Source organism: Eutrigla gurnardus, assembly GCF_963514095.1.
Source record: "Eutrigla gurnardus genome assembly, chromosome: 4".
Taxonomy (NCBI): Eukaryota; Metazoa; Chordata; class Actinopteri; order Perciformes; family Triglidae; genus Eutrigla; species Eutrigla gurnardus.
In genome coordinates, this window is record NC_139918.1 from 22,851,802 (window position 1) to 22,872,459 (window position 20,658).

The 20,658-nt window shown below is 39.9% G+C and overlaps 2 protein-coding genes across 2 annotated transcripts; both read right to left on the bottom strand.

Annotated features, from left to right (window-relative positions):
• Positions 1 to 868: 868 nt before the first annotated feature.
• Positions 869 to 11,222, bottom strand: sec62 (SEC62 homolog, preprotein translocation factor). The gene is made up of 8 exons (XM_084007412.1): positions 11,129 to 11,222; positions 7,781 to 7,889; positions 7,176 to 7,281; positions 6,432 to 6,675; positions 5,084 to 5,179; positions 4,934 to 4,994; positions 4,680 to 4,799; positions 869 to 4,023 (listed from the first exon to the last, which is right to left on the bottom strand). Exons 1-8 carry the CDS (start codon positions 11,168 to 11,170, stop codon positions 3,482 to 3,484), a joined length of 1,320 nt encoding a protein of 439 aa, XP_083863538.1. The 5' UTR covers positions 11,171 to 11,222; the 3' UTR covers positions 869 to 3,481.
• A 1,173-nt stretch (positions 11,223 to 12,395) lies between these two features.
• samd7 (sterile alpha motif domain containing 7) lies at positions 12,396 to 19,525 on the bottom strand. The gene is made up of 9 exons (XM_084007973.1): positions 19,216 to 19,525; positions 15,410 to 15,544; positions 14,985 to 15,108; positions 14,626 to 14,750; positions 14,431 to 14,512; positions 13,625 to 14,298; positions 13,406 to 13,521; positions 13,219 to 13,329; positions 12,396 to 12,754 (listed from the first exon to the last, which is right to left on the bottom strand). The coding sequence occupies exons 2-9, from the start codon at positions 15,510 to 15,512 to the stop codon at positions 12,518 to 12,520; spliced, it is 1,572 nt and encodes a 523-aa protein (XP_083864099.1). The 5' UTR covers positions 15,513 to 15,544; positions 19,216 to 19,525; the 3' UTR covers positions 12,396 to 12,517.
• Between the last annotated feature and the right edge of the window lie 1,133 nt (positions 19,526 to 20,658).

Sequence of the window (20,658 nt, forward strand, 5' to 3'; positions counted from 1 at the left end):
ACTATGACTTTTTTTTTTTTACTTTTTCCCATCTGCTATGACATTACATTTTTCATGATTTTTTCATGACTATACTATCCTTTTTTTGAATTACTTTTTTTTTACATACTATACCTTTACTTTTTTATTACTTTTTTCAATATGCTATACTATGATTTTTTTTTTTTTTCCAACATGCTATAACATTACTTTTACATTTTTTTTTACATATTATACTATACCACAACGCTATTTCTTTATAACTTTTTTTCAACATGCTATACTACCACATTTTAAACTTTTTAATGACTTTAATGTCGAAAAAAGTTATTAAAAAAAGTCATATTAAAGCATGTTTAAAAAAAGTTATAAAGAAATAGCGTTGTAGTTTAGTATGCCAAAAATGTTAAAAAAAGGGGACACTATGGGATACTATATTACAGCTTTTTTTTAATCATATAATATGCCGTAAAATCATCGTACAATCTATCATTATAAAGTTATGTAGTATTTCATAAAAATATAATATATAATGCCATATAAAGTTAAAATACAGTATGCCATTAAACGTTTAAATACAGTATGTCATAAAATAGTTACAGTATAGTTTGCCATAAATCACAGTATAGTCTGTCATAAAATGTCTTTTAAAAATCATCAGCAGAATATGCCATATAAAAAAAAAATCTCATTTAGTTCCAGGTTCTTTAACATGAAGGTTTGCTTCTTTTTAATTGGACATTTAATAACCAAAACTCTGATTAGTTAAATAGTAAATTAACGGACAGACGGACAACCTGAAAACATAATGCTTATGGATGCAGCCTTAAAAGAGAAGAATGTTTTTTGGCATACTGCACTTTATGCCAAAAGGAAAATATGACAACACTTGTGTGCTTTCTATATTTTTATTGCAATGATAAGATACAGATATATTTCCAGACATCCAGTTTAATTAAATTATACTCCAATATTGCATGAGACAGTCTTCAGAATGATATTGATCCAAATGTGGACAACTAGGCGATCCAAAAACACAGTTTTTGACCAGAGATAAAACATGGATGTTTTACAATTTCACTTTTTATTTCCCAAAGAGATGTGCGATGAAAAGCAGCAGCATAGAGAGTAATAATACTACAATATAGAACAGACCGATACTGTGCAACAGTCAAGAACAATTGGGAGAATCATTGTTTTTCTCTTGTGTGTTTATGCCAATATTAAAAGGACAGCAACTGGCAACTCAGGACACAGAGATGCACTTTGCCCGTTTGAAGAAGAAAAAAACCCCAAAGATATTAGAAAACAATATAAGAAAAGAAACGACACCATGGAGGTGTGAGTTACAAAGTCAAAGAGCTACAAACCTCGGTGGGATAACAAGAGACGGAACAATTTACCAAATGCAGTCCAGATGAGTTAATTTTTAGGCAAAACAAAGAACTGTACAGAAAGCTGTGTGGAATAGATTAAAACATTGAGTTTTGTTTCTGCCACGTCAGAGTAACTGGGAACCAGCAGTGTGACACAAACCTCTGGACGACTAATCCTGGATTAATGACTGGCCATTCGTTAGTGAGAGAGATACATATGTGGCAACAAACCAACCAGATCACATGTTCAACGTTATGACGAAAGTAAAAAATAAAATTAAATACACAAATATGTTTATCTATTAAATTCCCACTGTTTTCTAATCCCAGATGTTACCTTTAAATAATGATTTTGCTATTTATGATCGTATAAAAAAAAAAAAAAATGCACATTACAAACTCCGTGGAATAAAAATTAGACCTCCAAATATAAAATAAAAAGAAAAGTTCTTCCATAATTTCTTAGACTGTAATTATTGTTTGTATATATTTGATATAGCAATAGAATCCACATATAAATGATACATTTCTATTATTTATACTTAAATATAATCCTCACTATGACTAAAAAGGGCATCCAAGTCATTTCTAGCCAGAAGATGATGTGAAAGAACAGTTTGGACCGTGGCAGCCTGCTACTAGGCTTCGACTGAAAGGCAAACTGTAGTCTGGTCAGTGGACCAGAAACAATATTTTCACACACGACGGCTTGTGCAACACTAAACAGAACTGGTTTGATTGGGAGTCGAGTGCGAATATCGTTTAGCGGTTTCATTGAGACCAAAAATCTTGATTTAGCTACACACCAACAACCCTGTGCTGTGCTTCTTCTTCTTCTTTTTTTTTTTTTTAAATCTTTACTTTTTCAACGATGTGAAAGGTCTGAGGAGTTTGACACGGTTACAATATGAACAAATCAACAAAAACATACCCCTCGCTCTCACACCCAACTCTCCGCATCAAATCAGCATGCATGACATTAGTAATCGTGTTTGGCACTAGAGTTGACTTTATATCTGGTTCTGTTTGCAAATACAGTTAATAAGTGAACTTCACATCTTCTACCTGTAGTTGTACAACAAATGCTGCATTCTTTTTTTAAAAAAGAAAACGAAGTACGCCGGCTGTGTCCCAGTTACTCACATTTACTCTTAAGGATGAGTCCCACATTATTAAACATGAACTACTTCAGACTGTGTAGAGGATTGCACTATGATCACCAGCCGGTTTAAAACAAAAAATCTTAGTGAAAATGGCAAGTACCTCAAGGAGCCGTACGACTCTGCTCTCATAATACTCCATCCAGCCACCACGTGGTCGATTTGTAGGTTAATTAGACTACTAACTACAGGATTTGGTCCATCTGGCTTGGTTCAGGATTCAAAGCAGGTCCGTTTGCTTTAAGGGCTGCCTGAGAAAGCTATCAGACTCGCTGACATTCAACAGGACGTGAAGCGTGCTCCTGCCAGATGTCTCACCAAAACACCAAGAAAAGGTGAAAGAAACAGGGGCTTTCTGGGTAATGTGATTGTACCAACAACATGGAGCTCAAAGACGACAGAGAAAAAAATGACAGAATGGGGAGGGAGAGGTAAACCAGCACGTCTTCTCTTACTGGTCAGTTTGAGCATGAATGGCTCTAAAACATTATTTAAGATCGGGCTTTAACCTCACATTCAAATGTAATATGTAACCAAAGAAAAGGGGACATAAATAATATATTGAGTTAAATGACACAAAAAGAAACTGGACGTGAGAAAAGTAATAAGACAAAGAAATGAAAACCCTCCGATGGGTTTTTTGTTGACAACTTCCTCAGGCAAACAAGTTGGTGGCAGTTTTTATTTTAACATAAATAACATTTAGGTGGTAGGAATCAGATCCACCTTAAGGCTTTTTTAGATTTTTCTTTTTGCCCACTGTCGCAACCGTTTACTTTTTACCGCCGTCTATCCCGGGACTGGTCTATCGGTACTGTTTAAGTGGAAGATCTCAACAAGAAGAGATGGAGCCGCTCCTGAGCCTCGGCAGGCTCAGGGAGGCGGGACTAGCAGGTCCTGGGATTACAGGAGGAAGAGAGGGAAGGGCAGAGAGAGAAAAAGTAGAGTGATAGGATTGTGACAAGTTTATGTTTCAGCAGTCTGGGGTTCCGTCTCCGTCTCACCCCCTTCTTTTCTCTCTTGCATCTCCTCCTCTTCCTCCTCTTCCTCCTCCTCCTCCTCCTCCTCTGTGTGCTGCTCTAGCTCCTCCCTGGTGATCATCTCAAAGTCGTTTCCATTGCTGTGTTGCGAGCCTTCGTCCTCCCGGCGGTCACTGTCTGTATCCGAGTGGTGGTCCGCCCCCGTTCCCTCACCCTCTGCTTCTTTACTCTCCTCGGCTTCTTTGCTCTCCTCATCTTCCTCCTCCTCCTCCTCCTCGCCGTCTTTCTTCTCACTGTCTGACTTCTCGTCGCTGTCTGACTTTTGAGCCTTGTTACCGTCGTCGTCGTCTTTCTCGTCCGTCTTGTCGGAGCCCTTCTTGTTGCTAGCTCGCGGCCCTTTGTACTCGTGAGTGTAGAGTGGCCGGAACGAGTCGATGAAGCCAACGTCTGCCGTCAAGTTGGGGAGGAACCAGAAGTGGTGGCGCCCGCCAGTCACCACCCAGATGATCAGGAAGAGGATGCAGCGCGCTGAAGAGAGAGTCAATGTATCAAAACACGCATCTCTTCTTAACTTTATTGATGATAATTGAATGGCAACGTACAACTAATTACAGTTTTGTATCTGCATCTGTTATCTTTGTTTTTTATCTTTATTAAATTTATATCTATTCTTTTCTATTTCATTGCATTCTATTGAAATAATTATTATGTAATACTTTGAACTGCAACAGCACATTTACAGCAATTAATACGATTAAGTGTATGAAAAATGTAATTAACAGCATCCCAACAGGAATTCCAGGTTTTATTTAGTAATTTGTTAAAAATGTGCAAAATTCTTTACTTAATAGTTTTTTTAATTATTATTTATTATTTATTTTTTTGAGTTATGGCTAGAACAACTTGACACAGTTTTTAACTTGTTCCCAATCGACAGGTCAATCAAAAGTCAAATCAAATTGCAGATTGGCAGAATAGTGACACCCCCCACAACTGCTCATCCTCTAATATAAAGATTTCAGACGGTTTCATATGCACATTAAAAATGACTGGAGTGACATTGATTCTAAAAGTGCTGCTTGATTTGTGATCAATATTCCGGGTGGATTATTGAGCATTTAATTGAATGCAGGAACTGAGTACAGGGATCCAGTAAGGTGTCTTTATGAAGTACATGTACTTACCAACAGCGAGTAGCAGTATACTGGCCACAAAGCAGCCTGCTGCAACACTCAGATAGTAAACTCCTACACGCATTTCTGCTGGCCACAGTGGGAACAGCGTGGCTGCTATCACGGCAATGACTGAAAGACAGAGGAGACGCACACAGATGGTGCGAGTACAAAAAGTTACATCAGCTGCAACCAGTAACAGATGATCCTCCAGTCAGTTCATGTTAAAAAAAAACTCCTTTCAGTATTTTCCACCTATGACTCACCGAGTATCAGTCCCATGGCAAACGTCTTGAAATGAACAGGATCGTAAATCCACACAAACACCTAAAGAAAAGGCATATTTAATGTTTTTCCATATCACAAACATTTCATATCTCTCACAAACTCACGCACACACACTTAAGCTCACTCACCTCGTTCCCATCTAGAAACAGCTGATCCTCATGAGGCTCCAATTTAAACTTCTTCTTCACCTCTTTTTTCTTCTTGGGGGTTCCAGGACTGTCGTCCTGTGAGGAATATTAAAAATAGATGAATAAAGAGTGGTGCAGGAGTGAGCCCCATAACCTGCAAATCAGTCAGCATTTTTGCACTTCCTCTCATAACGTTTTTTTCTATGGGTTTTATGGTTGGATGCCTGTAATAAGGTCTGTAGTTAACACAAGCTTAAGATGTTTTGTTCTACGACATAAAACACATCAGTAAAAACACGCTCAGCTTTTAACTGTCTTAAAAAAGGAAGTTGCTAAGAAGTGGCTAAATTAGACTACAAAATGTTATCATGCTAACTAGTTCATAAATCATTCAGATTATATTGAATAAACGTGGAAGTACCATAGACTTGGTTTCCATAGAGGTCATTTTCTGCAATAATCCAAAGGACGAGGTAACCAGTGTGGTGCTTACTTCCGGGTTTGGCCTACAAACCACATCATTCCTGCACCACTCTTTTACATATAATATCCCTATTTTAATTACAAATCACATATTCTCCAGTGATCTCACATGACCTACTTATCAGTCAGAGAGACAGGTCGTGGAGTAACTGTAGCTTATGCTTACTGTGGAGTTTTACATTACAAATATGCATATAAAATAAAAAAATTAAATAAACATGAAGCTGTAGCCAAAGACTGCAAATGGAGGGAAACATCTAGCCTGGCTGTGTCTGAGAGATAACAAAAAACAGAACTAAAGCTCACTATTCCAACACATTCCACAAAAACTGAAGCGTAAAAACAACCTTTAAGTGCTGATGTTATTAGAAAGTGAATGCAGCCTAGAAACCCCTGACCAGTTATTTTACCACTTGTTCATACTTTGTTGGTACTATTATTGTTGTTATCACTGACCCGGACCAGACACCATGAGTGCACTGAGCTTCTTTCCATGATTTCTAAAGATCTTTGTACAGCAAAGTCAATATCCACCCATTAACCGTCAGCTTCAGCAGAGTCAAGGCAACTCTGACAAACACAGAGCTGAAATCAGTGTGAGGGGGAGGTCTGTGAACTGTGCAACACTCCGTTCCAGATCGATCCCCCTGTCAAAGCCGTAACAACATACTGAGCATTTTCATCCGCTAAACCAGTAAACAGCATTTGTATTTGACCAAATAACTCGTTTTTTAATGGCCATTGGTAATATTTTTGAATCAAAGCTAAAAACCTCCAACAGTGACAACACTATCTTATTAAGAAGGCAATAATACAATTAATAACATCAATAAATGCAGGTCAGCAGTGTTTTTGTGTCACATACGCTTTTCTCTTTCTTGGTTTCAACAGCTTCAGACTCTTTCTTCTTCTCTTTGTCCTTTTTCCCTTTTTTCTCCTCCTCTTTGCTGCTGTCGCCCTTTGTTTTATCTTTCTCCTTTTCCTTCTCTTTCTCCTTCTCTTTCTCCTTTTCCTTCTCTTTCTCCTTTTCCTTCTCTTTCTTGGTGTCTTTCTCTGGTTTTTTCTTCATCACTTTGAGAGCCCGGTGGAAGAACTGCTTCTTTAGGAGTCTACAGAGGACGAAGGAGAAGGGCTGGTTATTTAACACCGACATTGTTTATATCATTTCTGTTTAAAAGGAAAGGTCATGTGGAGGATTTTATTTGCAGATCAGTTTGCCGCCCTGCAAGACTGCAAGCAAAGACGTTCACATTTTTGTTTCATGCCTGTTGGGCTCCATATCTTGATGATTGATTAATTGCTGATGTCTTTTTTTTCTTTCTGTTTTCTGCAATTGCGATGACGGTAAAGTGAATATCTAGCAATTTGAAAAAAATCCCCTTAGATTTGGGAAAGTGTGATGGACAGTTATCAATATAAATCAAGAAAATAATTGGTGAATGAATCAATAGTGAAAGTTATTGTTAGTTAGAGCTGTATATACCAGTGACCAAAGCAAGTGTATGGATGAAATGCTAAGATACATTCTATCAGAATAAAAACCCACGTGTTATAAATGATTATTTATCTACAACATCAGAAGTGCAGCAGAGTGTGTTCGGAGGCTCACCTGTTGCAGTAATCCACCACAGACTCCCTGGTGGTGAACAGCGCCTCCTCTCCCTTCTTAGCCTTGGCCCACTTGGAGTCCAGCAGGCAGTCCACTGCCTTGGAGGCTAAATTTAGGGAAACAATGATGGACATAATAAAAAGAGAGTGGTTCACGGCCTGAAAACGCCATGTCATATCATGAAATGATTGGACAGACTGCCTGCCTGTCTACGTTGTTTGCACTAGTTTTATATATTTAGGTCCACAATGATCAGTTTGGCTTTGGGGGCAGCCTGAAGGGACAGACAGTGTTGCTGACTTGATGAATATTTTTGCTTGTTTTAGGGACTTTTGGAGCTAGTGCTGCTGGCTACCTTCATTGTTTTTTTTTGGTTGAATAATAAAATCGAACATACATACAACATTTCTAGTTTCTCAACATTACGAACCCTTGCTTTAATGTTTGTGAACACAGATCCCCTTTAGTTGATCTTGGCAAACTTGTAAGCAAACAGTTGCTTATTTACACACCCAGTAACATCAACATTTACTTGGAGTTGAGTTTCTGGCCACCCACTTTGTTTTTTGCTCTGTGAAAAATGCAGCTGAAGTTAATTCACTAACCGATAAAGTAGTCGACACGGTGGCCCATCATGTTGGTGGACTTGGTCGGGCAGTTAAATCGGAGGTACTTGGCCACCGCCTTCTCCTCCTTGGTGGGCTCACTCACCTCCTGCAGGAGCAGAAAAACACAGATATGCACATGAAATCACTCATCGGTCAGGTTACGATGCTTGACTTTATTGTGACATTAAACTACAGGCAGACAACAGTTAATCTCAAGACTACATCTAGGGTTGGAAAAATTGAAAGGATCTATTGAAATATTTTCATGACCATTCACCAAACTATCATTTGTATACAGTATAAAAGTCTATTTACCTTTTTTATCGTCCAGAAAATCAGGTTTTAACCGACCATGATCATTTTACATTTAAGTGTCAATCATAAATAGTATTATCACAAAACAGGGACGATAATTTTTCTGAGCTAACCATCGTTTACTGATCATTAACTGTAAACCGACAAGATAAGTGCCTTGCATGCAGGGGTGCCGCAAGCCACCCAGTTGCAACGAACTGCAACCAATGCCCAAAACTGTCATTGATTCTGCTGTCTGGGAGAATTAGCAGACAAATATTTCAGCCACTTTTTCCCAGAAATCCCCTCAAGATTCCACCGTATCAATTAGTTAAAGCAGTTCTGCTACATGGACAGCTATGTGTCTGCATGGTGGCATACTCCGTCAGTGTTTCCACCAGTGTACTGCAAGCCCAGGTATCACGTACCTGGTTGAGGGGGACAATATGTGTGACGATGTGTTTGAAGTTAACGGTAATGTTACAGCTGTGAATGTAGCAGTGACTGCTTGCTACCTGCTGATTAAAGTAGGGGCTGATTCCTGAAGTGGGATATTTAAGCAGCAAAACTTACAGTAGTTATAAACTTGACAAAAGGAAACAGAAAATAACGTTAACATAAGAACTAATGAGGTTATGTTGCTGTTTTGGGAGTGTATTTATCTTTATATTTTATTAATGATGTAACAGTTCCATATAGGGTCGAGGTTCATCTGTGGCAAAAACAAAAAAACATAGTCGTCAAGTCATCCCCTTGTCTGAACCACTTGCCAACACAGAGGGAATGAGGGCACAGCACAATGGGAGTCAGTGCTGCTTTCTCCGGCCGAGCTGGCTGCTGCCAGCAACATGAGGAAGACGAGGCCATCAAGCAAGCCTTTGTTTAAAGAACCAGGTATCCGTCACGCAGCTCAGTTGCAGCACAAAAAGCCCCGTCACCGTCTATATGATCTACCTGGCTTGATCACATGAGGATTAGCTACTCTGCTCCAACAGCCATATGAAGACAAATTGCTTGTGCTGCACACCGACATCACTGCACTGGTCCTTTAAAATGTATATCCAAGTAACATTTTGGTGAGATATGAAACTAACTGCAACAATTTAATACTGTAATACACAATGGAATATGGCTGCTGAATAATCGAGCGGAAACATGTCAAAAAAGGAGATAACTCTTGTGTAACGTCGCGTGGTGATCTTTAAAGACTAAGGGAGATAACAGTATGTTGTAATGCAACTGAACTTCCTCAACAGCCACCTCAAAATGATGCAACGGTTTTGAAGCTGGAAGTATTTCACAGAGGTGTTGAGTCACTTTCATGATTGTTTTGGAAGCTGTAGTTTTTGGCCCTGTTTAACTGTATTGTGTCATCTTAAGTAGGGTTGCTAATATTTTGTCTACCTTCACTTGATCTTTTAAAACTGAAATTATAACCCTCATTAATGTAATTATTGCAGGTCTGTTGAAATAGAGATCATAAGTTATCACGGTGAACGAAATGACTGGCAGCCAGGTGTACATTGAAATAATAATTTTGGTTAAATGACAATCCCTAAATGCTGATGTAAAGCACAATCAAATGGAATTTGAAAAAGTCAAGTGGAGGTGTTAAAAGACATGCCATGTCTTTGGTAATAAACAAGATAACAGCATGTTGTCATTATGCAACTGAACTCAAACAGACAAGAGTACACTCAGTTGCCAGTAAATTAGGTAACCTTCACCAAGCTAAAACTAATGCAACACAACAACCCTGCAAGGACTCCTACCTTTGTGAGGATTCAAATGTTCAGTTATTGTTGAAACTGTTTCAGAGAGGCTATTATTTACCTTACATTGATATACATTACAGATTTAACAAAAGCTATACGGGCCTCTTTCATTGTGGTCCACTCAATGTGTATGTGTTGTTATGCTGCTGAACTAAAACAAGTGGAATATATAATAATGTCAGCTTGATGCCCTGTGATAAACAAATTCATGGTTTTCACTCATCTACAATAACAGTGCATACAGTCTATTTATCTTTAGCTTATCCCACTGTGTCCCATATCCATGTATACCAACTGTGTACAGTATGTTCTATAATAATCCCTTCAGTATGTTTTGCAACTAGTATGCAATCAGCATACAGAGGTATTAAATACTTGAAGCACTGGGCATCAATCGTTGGGAATGGCCTTCCTTCTATCCACTACATGTCCCCTTACCAGTTTGATCACACAACACACTCAGACCACGACCATATCTGCAGCATGGACCTGGGGCACAGCTCATGTCTGAATCAAAACGATGAAACTTTAGTTTTTGCTCATCTAGATCTTATGCATATGTTTCAATGGACAGCCGCAATGGGAGCCCGTTCATGTCTTCATCATCTGCTCTTTCCAGGTGACTTGTATTGGTGTTAATCAAATTATTGCTGTCTTGTGTGATTTTGGAAATGTGTTATGGAAAGAAAATATCAAACTACTAGCACTGTTCTTCCACTGGAGTATTTACGTTGACTGTTACTGCAGCCACTCTAGAAAGTGTCGCTTTAACTGAAAGCAGTGCCACATCGCAGCTACCTGCACAGTTACGGTTACGTTACGATATGATGACCGGTGTTGCCTCGTTAATTAAAATTCCCGCAGAATGTCTCCCGTTATGTAAACACGTCTGCTTAGAGCTGACGCAGCTTAGCTCGAAAACGTTTAACGTTACACTCAGTCCGACCGGAATAAACGTGCTGGGCTGTAGAGACACATCACTAGAAAGTGAAACAACACCGTCACCGTGTGTGCGTGCGTGTTAGCAACGCAACACGAAGGTAACAATTAGCACGGAAACGTCCAGGATGATCAAAAATACAAACACATTTGTTTTCGCTAGCCAGCTAATGCTAACTACCGTTAGCCGTCATCTGCCGCCGGTTAACGGCTCCGCAACAGGATGCTGCCGTTAACAAAGCTCGCGCGGCAGCTCATAAACTCGCGCAAGGTTTTAAATCGTTGTTTTTACAACTTGCACTGGCAGTAATGTGCGTTAAATCAAGCGTTCCGTTACCTGGATCCGTTTCTTGTGCCTCCTGCGCTCCGCCATGATCATCCAACTCAGCTCCTCTGACTCTCGCGATGCTGCGCACGCGCATGGTGTGTAGTATCGCGAGACTAATCAATTAACCGTTGGGAAATACCCAGTAATTTCATTCATAAATGTTATTAACGATATTGACAACGTCTTTTTTTATTTTTTTTTGCCCATTTCAACGTAACCGTATGCGTGCATGTGTTTTAACTTTACATTTAATATATTATATACCTCATTGTATTGATCAACAGTGGTGGAAAGCCTGGTTTATTTAAAATTTGATTTGAGTGAAGACAATAATTTTGCTTACAGTTCAGCAGTCTCTTTTGTTGATGCATGAGCTTAGAGATTTTAGAAAAACTTGAATTGCCTACAGCACTATATTAGTGGGCCATAGGCTAAATCACCATTGTCTGACATTCATCAAAATGAAAATGAAAAACTTTGTTGCTCTATTTTCTGCTTATTTATACTTCTACTCCACTACATAGTTAAGGGACATATTGTTGAATGATAGTAATAATGTAAACAAAATGTGTTGCGTCTTTCTTCCATTAGGCCCCACATAAACAGGTTAATCTATTCTCAATTGGTCTATTTGTGGTCACATCCATTATCTCATTTGGATTATTCAAAACAAATTTTCCCTTGTAATTAAATAGCTTACTATTTATTGTGAACTTATAGATTCATGCCAATATGATTATATATTATATTCATATTTAACAGTTTTTCTTGTTTTCGTTTTCTTTGTGTTTCAATGTTCTTTTGTTTTGGAAATGTAAACGTTCAAATTAAATGTATTTCTCCCTCTCATAATAATGTATATGATTCTCGTTTTCCAATTTGTATTCCTCAACTGGATTTCTATGTAGAAAAACATTTTATTGACACTCCAACAAAGCAAAACGGTATCAAACATCCAAACATCTCACTTAGATATTCCATTATTCAATTATAAAACCATTCCCATATTAATTCTATGGTCCTTATGATGGCCTACTGGAGAAATGAGACTTAACAATTAAAAAAATAAGTACTTTTAAAGCTGCAGACATTTAGAGGCCTGTGATACAAAGAAGAAAAGAAAAATATATTGGACCATCTTATCGTCCCATTACTCACACATCAGAATCACTCCCCCTTTGTTGTTAAAATATATACACATAATATAAAATACAATACTTAGATTACACCTGGGTTTCGTGTGAACTTGTGCATTAAACCGCCAGGTAGCAAGAAGTAAAAAAAGAAAAAAAAAGCATCTTTAATTACAGTTTGTTAGAATGTAAACAAAGCCAGCACATGGTATGCTGTACTGTAGGTGCAGACTGGGCCTGGTTAGGTCCACATTATCAGTTCTGATCAGGCTGTCTCACTGCTCGCAGATGGTGGTGAATTGTTTTCTGTCTCGTGAAGGTGCTCTGTGGATTTGAGGACATCGGGGTCTCTCGGACTCGCCATCATCTCCTCGCTGTTGCAGTTCACAGGAGAGCTGATCTCTGATGAGCGGTCCGCAGGCTTGTCGGGCGTGGCCTGCAGGGTGGAGGTAGGGAGCGGCAGGTTCATCATGTACAACATGTTGCCCAGACGCCTGGACACCTGTGGAGGAATAAAGAGAGTTGTTAGTCGTATTAGATATATCCGTTTTTGCAAATGTGTCAGTCTAAAGAATGATGAGTGACCTGTATGTAGAGGACAGGTAATGCTGCAGAGGGGTGATCATAATTATCAACACCTGTACAACAATCCAATGTTCCTCCATAAGCAATAAGGAAAAGCACATAACGCATATTACATTTTTAAGTTTGTGCAGTTTTTTCTGACCCGAATCAAATTGGGCCTAATGATAGAGGATGTAATATGTTGTAAAGAGTATAGAGTCCTTTGAGGCAAATATGTGATTTCAGATATTTGGGTTCTGTAAATAAATTGATATTAAACTGAGAAAAACGCAACGATTACATTTATTGAAGAGATATTGTGCGGTGCTACATGGGTGCTCCTGAGATAATTTCTTGTTAATTAACACTTATTGTTAACACATCAGATTCTGCGTTTCCTACCTGTGAGCGGATCTTCAGAGCTGGTCCCAGTTTGAGTCCCAGTGTGTCCAGTAGATGCTCCTCTGACAGGAGGGGCAGCGTCTCCCCGTCAATCATGTGGTCCTTGAATGTCTGCGAATTGAATTCACACAACGTAAGTATAACAAAGACACAAACAGAAAGAATAAAGACAGTTACAGAAACCAACCTGAGCATATTCTGAACATGTAGGTATACTGTTGATAAAGTTGTAGACGTCATTCACTGTCCACTTCCTTATGTCTTCAGACACCTCATCACCATTAAGAAAGAGATTGGGTGGACCTGGAGAAACAAATGAATGACTTACATCTCTGTTGTTGCTGTTATGTACACATTAAATGAATATGCTACAAGGAATTATTGTAATCTATCTTTAGAGGCTCACCAGTTGGAAGGAAACCATTTCCAGGGACTGGGAACATGTAAGGCATGCCTGGGAGTGCTCCACCAGTGGAGGGATACATGAATTTCTCCTGGAAAGCAGAACAATGGCTGGACATGTCTTTATCATTTGCACTGCTGTTGGCCACATCTGACCCATCTTGACTATTCACACAGGCTTTGTGCAGGCCCGGCTCCCCCTCTTTGTAGTTCTTCCTCCTTCCTGTAGCGAGTTCAGAGTCTACTTTTGCTTGATGATGCGTCTTGCTGGTGAGACACTCCTCTCCCATGTCCCCCTTTGCCTCCGCTTCTTTCTCCTCCCCTGACGTGGCTCCCGGGCTCTGCTCTACACATTTATCTTCAGTGTGGCCCTTCAGGTTGGACACGTGGCTCTCGACGCTCTTGTGAGCATTCGGCCTCCTTCCAGCCCTGCGTCCCCTCTCTCGGTGCAGGGTGCTCATTGGTGGGTAAGGGCTGGCTGACATGAGAATGCTGTTTGAGTGCAATTCATCCAGCGTGGGACGGTGGACGAAGACATCATGGCCGTCTGGCATGCGTTGACGACCTCTGAATGCCATGGGGTTGGAAGGGTATGACATACTATTATCAATACCCATAAGTCCCTTCTGGTGGGCATTCTCCAGCTCCTTCTGGTGCAGGATGGCATTCATCTCCATTCTGCAGACGAGCACACACAAATATTAGACATATTTATGCAACAGTGACGGCGGAGCCTAATTATCACACTTGGCTATTAAATTAAATATAATATATTTCTGTCAGATGCTGATGATCTTCTCCACACAATACCTGGCTATATTTTGCTTGTGAATGAACTCCTGTCGCCGGGCAACTGTTTCCATGGGCTCTGAGGGCAAGAAGCCATAGCCAGCTGAGAAAAAACAAAAAGACAAACAAGCTGTTAACGCTCATTTACATTCCTTAAGACGATACCGACAGGCTGGCAAGTCTCTCGGGTATGAATCTGCTTCAGGCCATGCTCACCTGCTCCAGGGAAAGCTCTGCCAGATAGGACATTGGCATGGGGAGGTAGCGGTGGAGCCAGGTGAGGTCCCATGTGCATCTGTCTGGCCTCGGAAGCTACCAACTCGGAGGGGGGAACCAGCTCTCTGAGGAAGGAAAAGCATGGAAACTCATCAAGACATGATATGTTGGGACATATAACAGCTGTAAATCTTGCTGTTTTGTTAATGACTTATTTTGTATCAAAAAAACATTTTCATTGAAACATGCATCAGATGTCTGTCTCGAGTAGCGACATCTTCACTTATGCTGTAACAATTCTCAGGGATGCCCTTCACCACAGAGCTACTCTTTAGGGTTTTGAGAGTGAATTCTGATACCTTTCCATGAAGCGAGGTTCAAACTGCGCCGGGACCCCCTGTAACCTCTGCTGCCCCTGGGAGAGGATCTGTGGAGCCATGGCCATCTGGTTCCTCATTATCATCTCTTGCCTCTGCCTCAGCTCTGCAAGACAGAAAAAGGCACCACAGTTTAGGAGCAGGAGGCCATAATACCTGAGACGTGTAACAACTGTGAAAGCGGGAGACTTGGTGCTACTGAGCAGGTAATGACCACTAAAATCAATACATGGCAGAAAAGGTCACAAAGTTGCTTTAAAGTTTGGACAATTTCGATGGCATGAGGACATGTTGTGAATTAAATACTCTGAATTTTTAGGCGGTCTCTTGATTGTCTTTATTTAAAAAAGTCAGTTCACAAGTTTTCTTGGACGATTACATTTTCTTTTCAAGTTTTCTTTTCTCACCTCCAGCTGACATGCCATTGACCAGACGGTACCAGTGCTTTTCATCCAAAGCCCCCTGTTCTCCCAGTGTTGTCATCTTCCTGAGCTGCTCCCGTGGGGTCATGACACACACGACCTTTGACCTCCACCTAAACGCTGTGGAATTGTAAACAGAGGACGGAAGATGTTACATTGACGAATTGATTACAGTAGTAATGCATGATATATTGCAGCTTTAAACTATAATTTCATAGAAAATTGAATTTGGATGGATGTCTACATTTTGTAATTTCTAATTACTGCCACAGGGGGGAAGCAAATATCCAGGCATTATTTGTGGTAACTGTGATCATGTTATTTTCTAAAAAGAATACAATCTCACGAAATAACAATCTAACAAACAATCAAGCAAATATTGTCACTAAAAATGTCATCCCTTAAATATATAAGAACAACCATAAAACACACGTTGTTCTACCAATCTAACTTCAATTTAACTACATGAGCATGATTTTGTTTTTTTTTTGTTGCAGAAAATGTTGCAAGGTGGTTTTTTTTTAGGCAGAGCAAAAATAAAATATAGCCTCAACAAATAAGTATACAAAATGTCGGCTTCAATTAACTGCCAATATGAGGCCCATGCACACACAGAAAAACATTCCCTAACCTTTGATCCTTCCTCTCATGTCTTACCTTCAGCCTTGCACTAAGCATTAATCTGCAACCTTAACCGTTACCCTCGCCGTAACGTAAACCTAATCCTAAACTTAAATTTAACACCTAAATCCAAATCCGAACCTTAATACTGTCTCCTTAAACGCAACATTTTTTTCCATGTCTAGAAAAGGTTCCCCCTCATCTTTCTATTGTCACAAGAACATTTGGTCCTCGTAAGTATAGTGATAAAAGGACACTCACACATTCACACTCCAAATGGCCACGTTGTTTTTGGCTGAGCTAGCAGCTTGTTTAAACAAGCACAAGTGACTTAGACGACTCCAATTAGCCTCCTACACTGCAGAAATCCAATTACAAAATATGATACTGTAAACGACAATAATCCAGTTCTGCTAATCCAGGACCAGAGTGTGCAATATGTTTCTCGGTAGATGAATCTGAATCTGCACACAATTTCAATACCTACAACTTCATATCATATTAATTTAAAGTGATCATAATTGTATTTGATATGCTTGTGGATATTGTAAACTGTGTACGTGTTCCACATTTTTTCGGATGTCCCCTCCCCCAAGAGAAATGCTGTCACAAGATTTGCCCCGAGGCCTTGAGCATTATCCACAGTCCCTCAAGTTCCTTCTGAAGCCCATTTAATCTGAGGGCTGTAATCTGGCTATTAGTCCTGCAACAGTCTGCTCGCTACATCTGCTGACCTGCCTTAGACCGCCCTGCTGGCCCGTCCAACCCCCATCCCCACCTTCCCAGGCCCCCGCTACCCCCAGGATCCTATTAGCTAAGTCCTGGCTATACAGCACTTTAAAGGGATGTGTTGGAGGTAATCCGCACGTTTAGAGTTTTACCCTCAGCAAACCTTGCCTGTAAGCATCCCGGACAATACACCCTAAGTGCTAAGCCTATTAGCTACCATTAGCTCCCAGGATGTCCTAAAAACACCTTGGGGATAAATCTGGGGATGCAATCGGTTTATGTAGAGCTATGTGGCGCGAAAACACGCACCCTGCCTCCACCTACTTCTCTGCCAATGTCATAACAGCTAGCATCAGCAAATGAGAAGAAATGTATTTCAACATTTATGCCTCAGTAATTCCCAAGTGGGCACTAAGCTCTGAGCCTCGGGGCATTGTGTAATGTATTATCGCCTTCACATTCTCTCCACTGGGAATTAATGATTTACACTTTTTATGTGTGATACTGTAAACAACAGTACATTTTTCAAGATTATTAGGCTATTTTTGAACAGCTTACGTACTTAACAATTCAATATAGAAAGAGAAATAATCAAAATGGTAACCAAGAAATCTCTGAAACAGAAAGTAGCACGACAAACTGTGACTGGCTGTGGCTTCAATACAGGCCTGTGTTAGCAGCAGATTGAGCCTCCCCATGCATTCACATTACATCCAAGTCACAGAGCTAAGCCACCACTTCCAAAAAACATTTAAAAATCAATATGCAGCGATCTTTGAAAAACACTTTCTGAACATTTTCACATTTTGATCATCTGCAATAGAGAATATTTAATCTGCTGCAATTTTAAAAAAAATGTTTACTCAAGTTGTGGCTGTTTATTTCAAGTAGTAAGAAATTCCATGTGGTTACTAATTTCTCTTTTTAAAGATGCAAATATATTGATGTATTCTTTTTTATGTAAATGTAAATTGTATTACTAATACAACAAATGTTGTGAGGAACCTGCCTGTCGTAAGCTCAGCGCGTGACAGGACGGACATTAAAATGACGCATGAATAATAAAACCAGCATACGAAGAAAGTATTGAAAATAAAGAGCATGAATCTAAAAGATAAGCTAAAGACAAAATGATTTAACGTGTGAGATGTTTGCTTATAATATGTTTCACATTGTGCTAATGGGGCAAATAGGTCCATAACACATCTTTGTTTGGATTAGCAAACAAAGTCGCGACTTGTGTAACAGGTTGTCATCGTGCAACAAACAGAATATTTTTTCTTTCAGATGGGGATTGTGAAGAGTCTTTTAGAATTCTTTTTATACATTTTTTTAAAGATTAGACAAATGTTTTCCTGGAAAGTCGTATGCTTAGCTCTGTGACTCTAATGTAGAGGTAATACAAGAGAGGAACAAAGTGTGGCCCTTGTGGAAACTTGGAAGAATCCTTTGCTAAGGCCTCGATCACAGCTAACACTTAGATTTGCTTTTGTTTTATGTTTTTTAAGTGAAGTCGTAGTTTAAGACTTAACTTATACCGCTGTAACACAACGTCAAACCTGACCTCGCTCAAACTTCTTAAAGAATCTTACACAAACGTGTCAAATGCGTTTTCTGGGTGAAACTATCGTTACAGGTGACCCTTGAAAACTTTTGTCTCATATTTCCTCAACAAACAGAGGCCACACCGCAGCTGCCAAATCCGGGGATTGGACTCCTTGGATTTGCTGTTGCCTGGTTAATCTCATTACAAGAATGAATTAAAGGGAAAAATTGCTGACGACTTAGATGGAGCCCTGAGGAGGTCATATCAGACAAGACAGAAGAATTGTCTAGTGCTTCCTAATCCCCCCTCAAACAACATGCTAACGCCATGTCACATTTTGTCAGTTACAAGCGGCAGATTAGATTTCTGAGAGATTTTACTGCCAAGCTGCCGGTAGTATTGATTTACGAATTACTTGTGGTGTCAAAAGCTCACACAAAACGTTGAAAACAATGGTCGAAAGGGTAAAATTCAATCAATATAATATACAGTTTAATGGAGACACGATTCATTACAGTTGATAAGACCTTATCATGTATTTTAGCATCAGTTTCACTACAGTAAGTGCTATTTACAGTATCTGGGCTAATTATTAGGTTAATTATCCAGATTTCAAGTGTTCCTAATCGCATTGGCCTTTAGATGTAATCACTTACTGAGGGATCAGTAGGCTTTTATACAGTTAACTGCTCATAATATGCATAACAAGATTTACCATTTGAAGGTTGTTCCTTGTAATGCAAATACAACAAATATCCATAGAAGGTTGTTTCTTTTTCATACTCCAGAAAAAATTAAGTCGATTTCATGGTTTACTCAAAACAGTGAAAAGGAAAGAAAATTAGAAATACAGTAGAAGGAGTAATATTAAAGGAGGAAATTTTAATGCACTTACCTTCAAGTTTGCACAATTGAGCAGAGCTTGGAAATGGGTTTGTCCCAATTCAGTCCCAAAAAACGTGAAGGAAAAACCTTTGGGTAGCCTGCCGACTGTCCCTCTCTCCTGTCCCTCTTTCACTTCAAACTACTATTAATGGTCTCCCACTAACCAGCCGACCGGTCTGAGGACCGTGTGCTGCCAGCTAACTGCCTTAACTAAAAAAGACCTTTTAAATACCGATTCATTTCATCTCCATTAGATGGCCTTATCTCCTGCGGTAAGCCCTCCCTGTCCTGACATCACTATGATCTCCCATCCAACTGCTTGCCGCACCTTGCAACTGAAGTGTAATTACTGAAGCAGCACTAGTCCTAAGCATGGGGTGCTAAACCTCTTTCAACGTTTACCTCACTAATCCCTTGTTAGCACTTTAGACCATAGTTAAGACACCTAAATGCTCAGCTTCCTTTTCCAGTGGCAAAATGTCCAACCCCTTCTTAACCGCTCTATGGCCACATGCAGAGAAGCTACATGATGCTGGTTGTAGACTTGTTGTAAACCCAAACAGATCAGTCTTGTTTTTGTTTTTCCTTGCATGTCTAGTTTGGGTGTCAGAAGCATTGCGCTCCCCAGGGTGCCAAAGGGTCGACCCAAACATGCTTGCTGGTAATTTGCTCGAAATCCGACTAAATGTTGGCCGGATGATCCTCTCAGACCTCTTAATCTGACAGTTTGTGCTCACCAACTGCTTACAGCAAGGCCCTGCACCTCTTTGAATTATTTTTTTCTTTAATGCTGGACGGGCATGAAAGGTGTGCTCAGTTGGGGGGCTGAATGGTAATTTTGCTAATCAGCAGACATGATATGAATGAGGGGGCAGTGTGGTGTTTCCATCTGCTTCTACAGTCTGCAGCAGAGCTCCTGGAAAGTTGAGTGAAACTAGAGGTCAGTGAACCCCTGTGTTGTCAAACATATACATTCACAAGCTGTTTATAAGGTACATTTTAGATTTATATGGTCATTTTGGAGGCTGTCTGTGTTGCTGTTGAACTGTATTGCACTTATTTCTATTATTTTCTGCACCACAATCCACATACTCCCAAATGAGTTGAATCAACACCTGTCAAAAACTTTAAAACCTCCAAACAAACGCCAACTTATTGTACAACCCCTCCAACGAATCGCCACGTTGGCAATAGCTCCCGGTAGGGTCTCCCAAGGCAAAGTGGTCTCAGGGGAGGGGATTAGAGATTCATAGACCCTATAGGAATCATCCAGAAAAGAATTGTTGCACCTTACCTGGAGAAGGAAAAATAGGGACTCATTGTGGAGCCAGACCTGGAAACGGTTGTGGCCAGCCTGGGACCAGAAGCCTCTCTGGCGCAACGCAACTCCTGGTCCAAGCACTGGTCATTACTTTACTCAGACGTGGACCTAACAGTTTCTATTTTTTCGCTC

Coding starts and splice junctions, on each gene's coding strand:
- sec62 (XM_084007412.1), bottom strand. CDS start 11,170: ATGATCATGGCGGAGCGCAGGAGGCACAAGAAACGGATCCAG. Junction 4,800..4,933: donor TGCCATGGGACTGATACTCG/GTGAGTCATAGG, acceptor TCTGTCTTTCAG/TCATTGCCGTGATAGCAGCC. Junction 4,024..4,679: donor TATACTGCTACTCGCTGTTG/GTAAGTACATGT, acceptor CTCTCTCTTCAG/CGCGCTGCATCCTCTTCCTG.
- samd7 (XM_084007973.1), bottom strand. CDS start 15,512: ATGACCCCACGGGAGCAGCTCAGGAAGATGACAACACTGGGAGAACAG. Junction 15,109..15,409: donor CAATGGCATGTCAGCTGGAG/GTGAGAAAAGAA, acceptor TCTGTCTTGCAG/AGCTGAGGCAGAGGCAAGAG. Junction 14,513..14,625: donor CAGAGCTTTCCCTGGAGCAG/GTGAGCATGGCC, acceptor GTTTTTTCTCAG/CTGGCTATGGCTTCTTGCCC.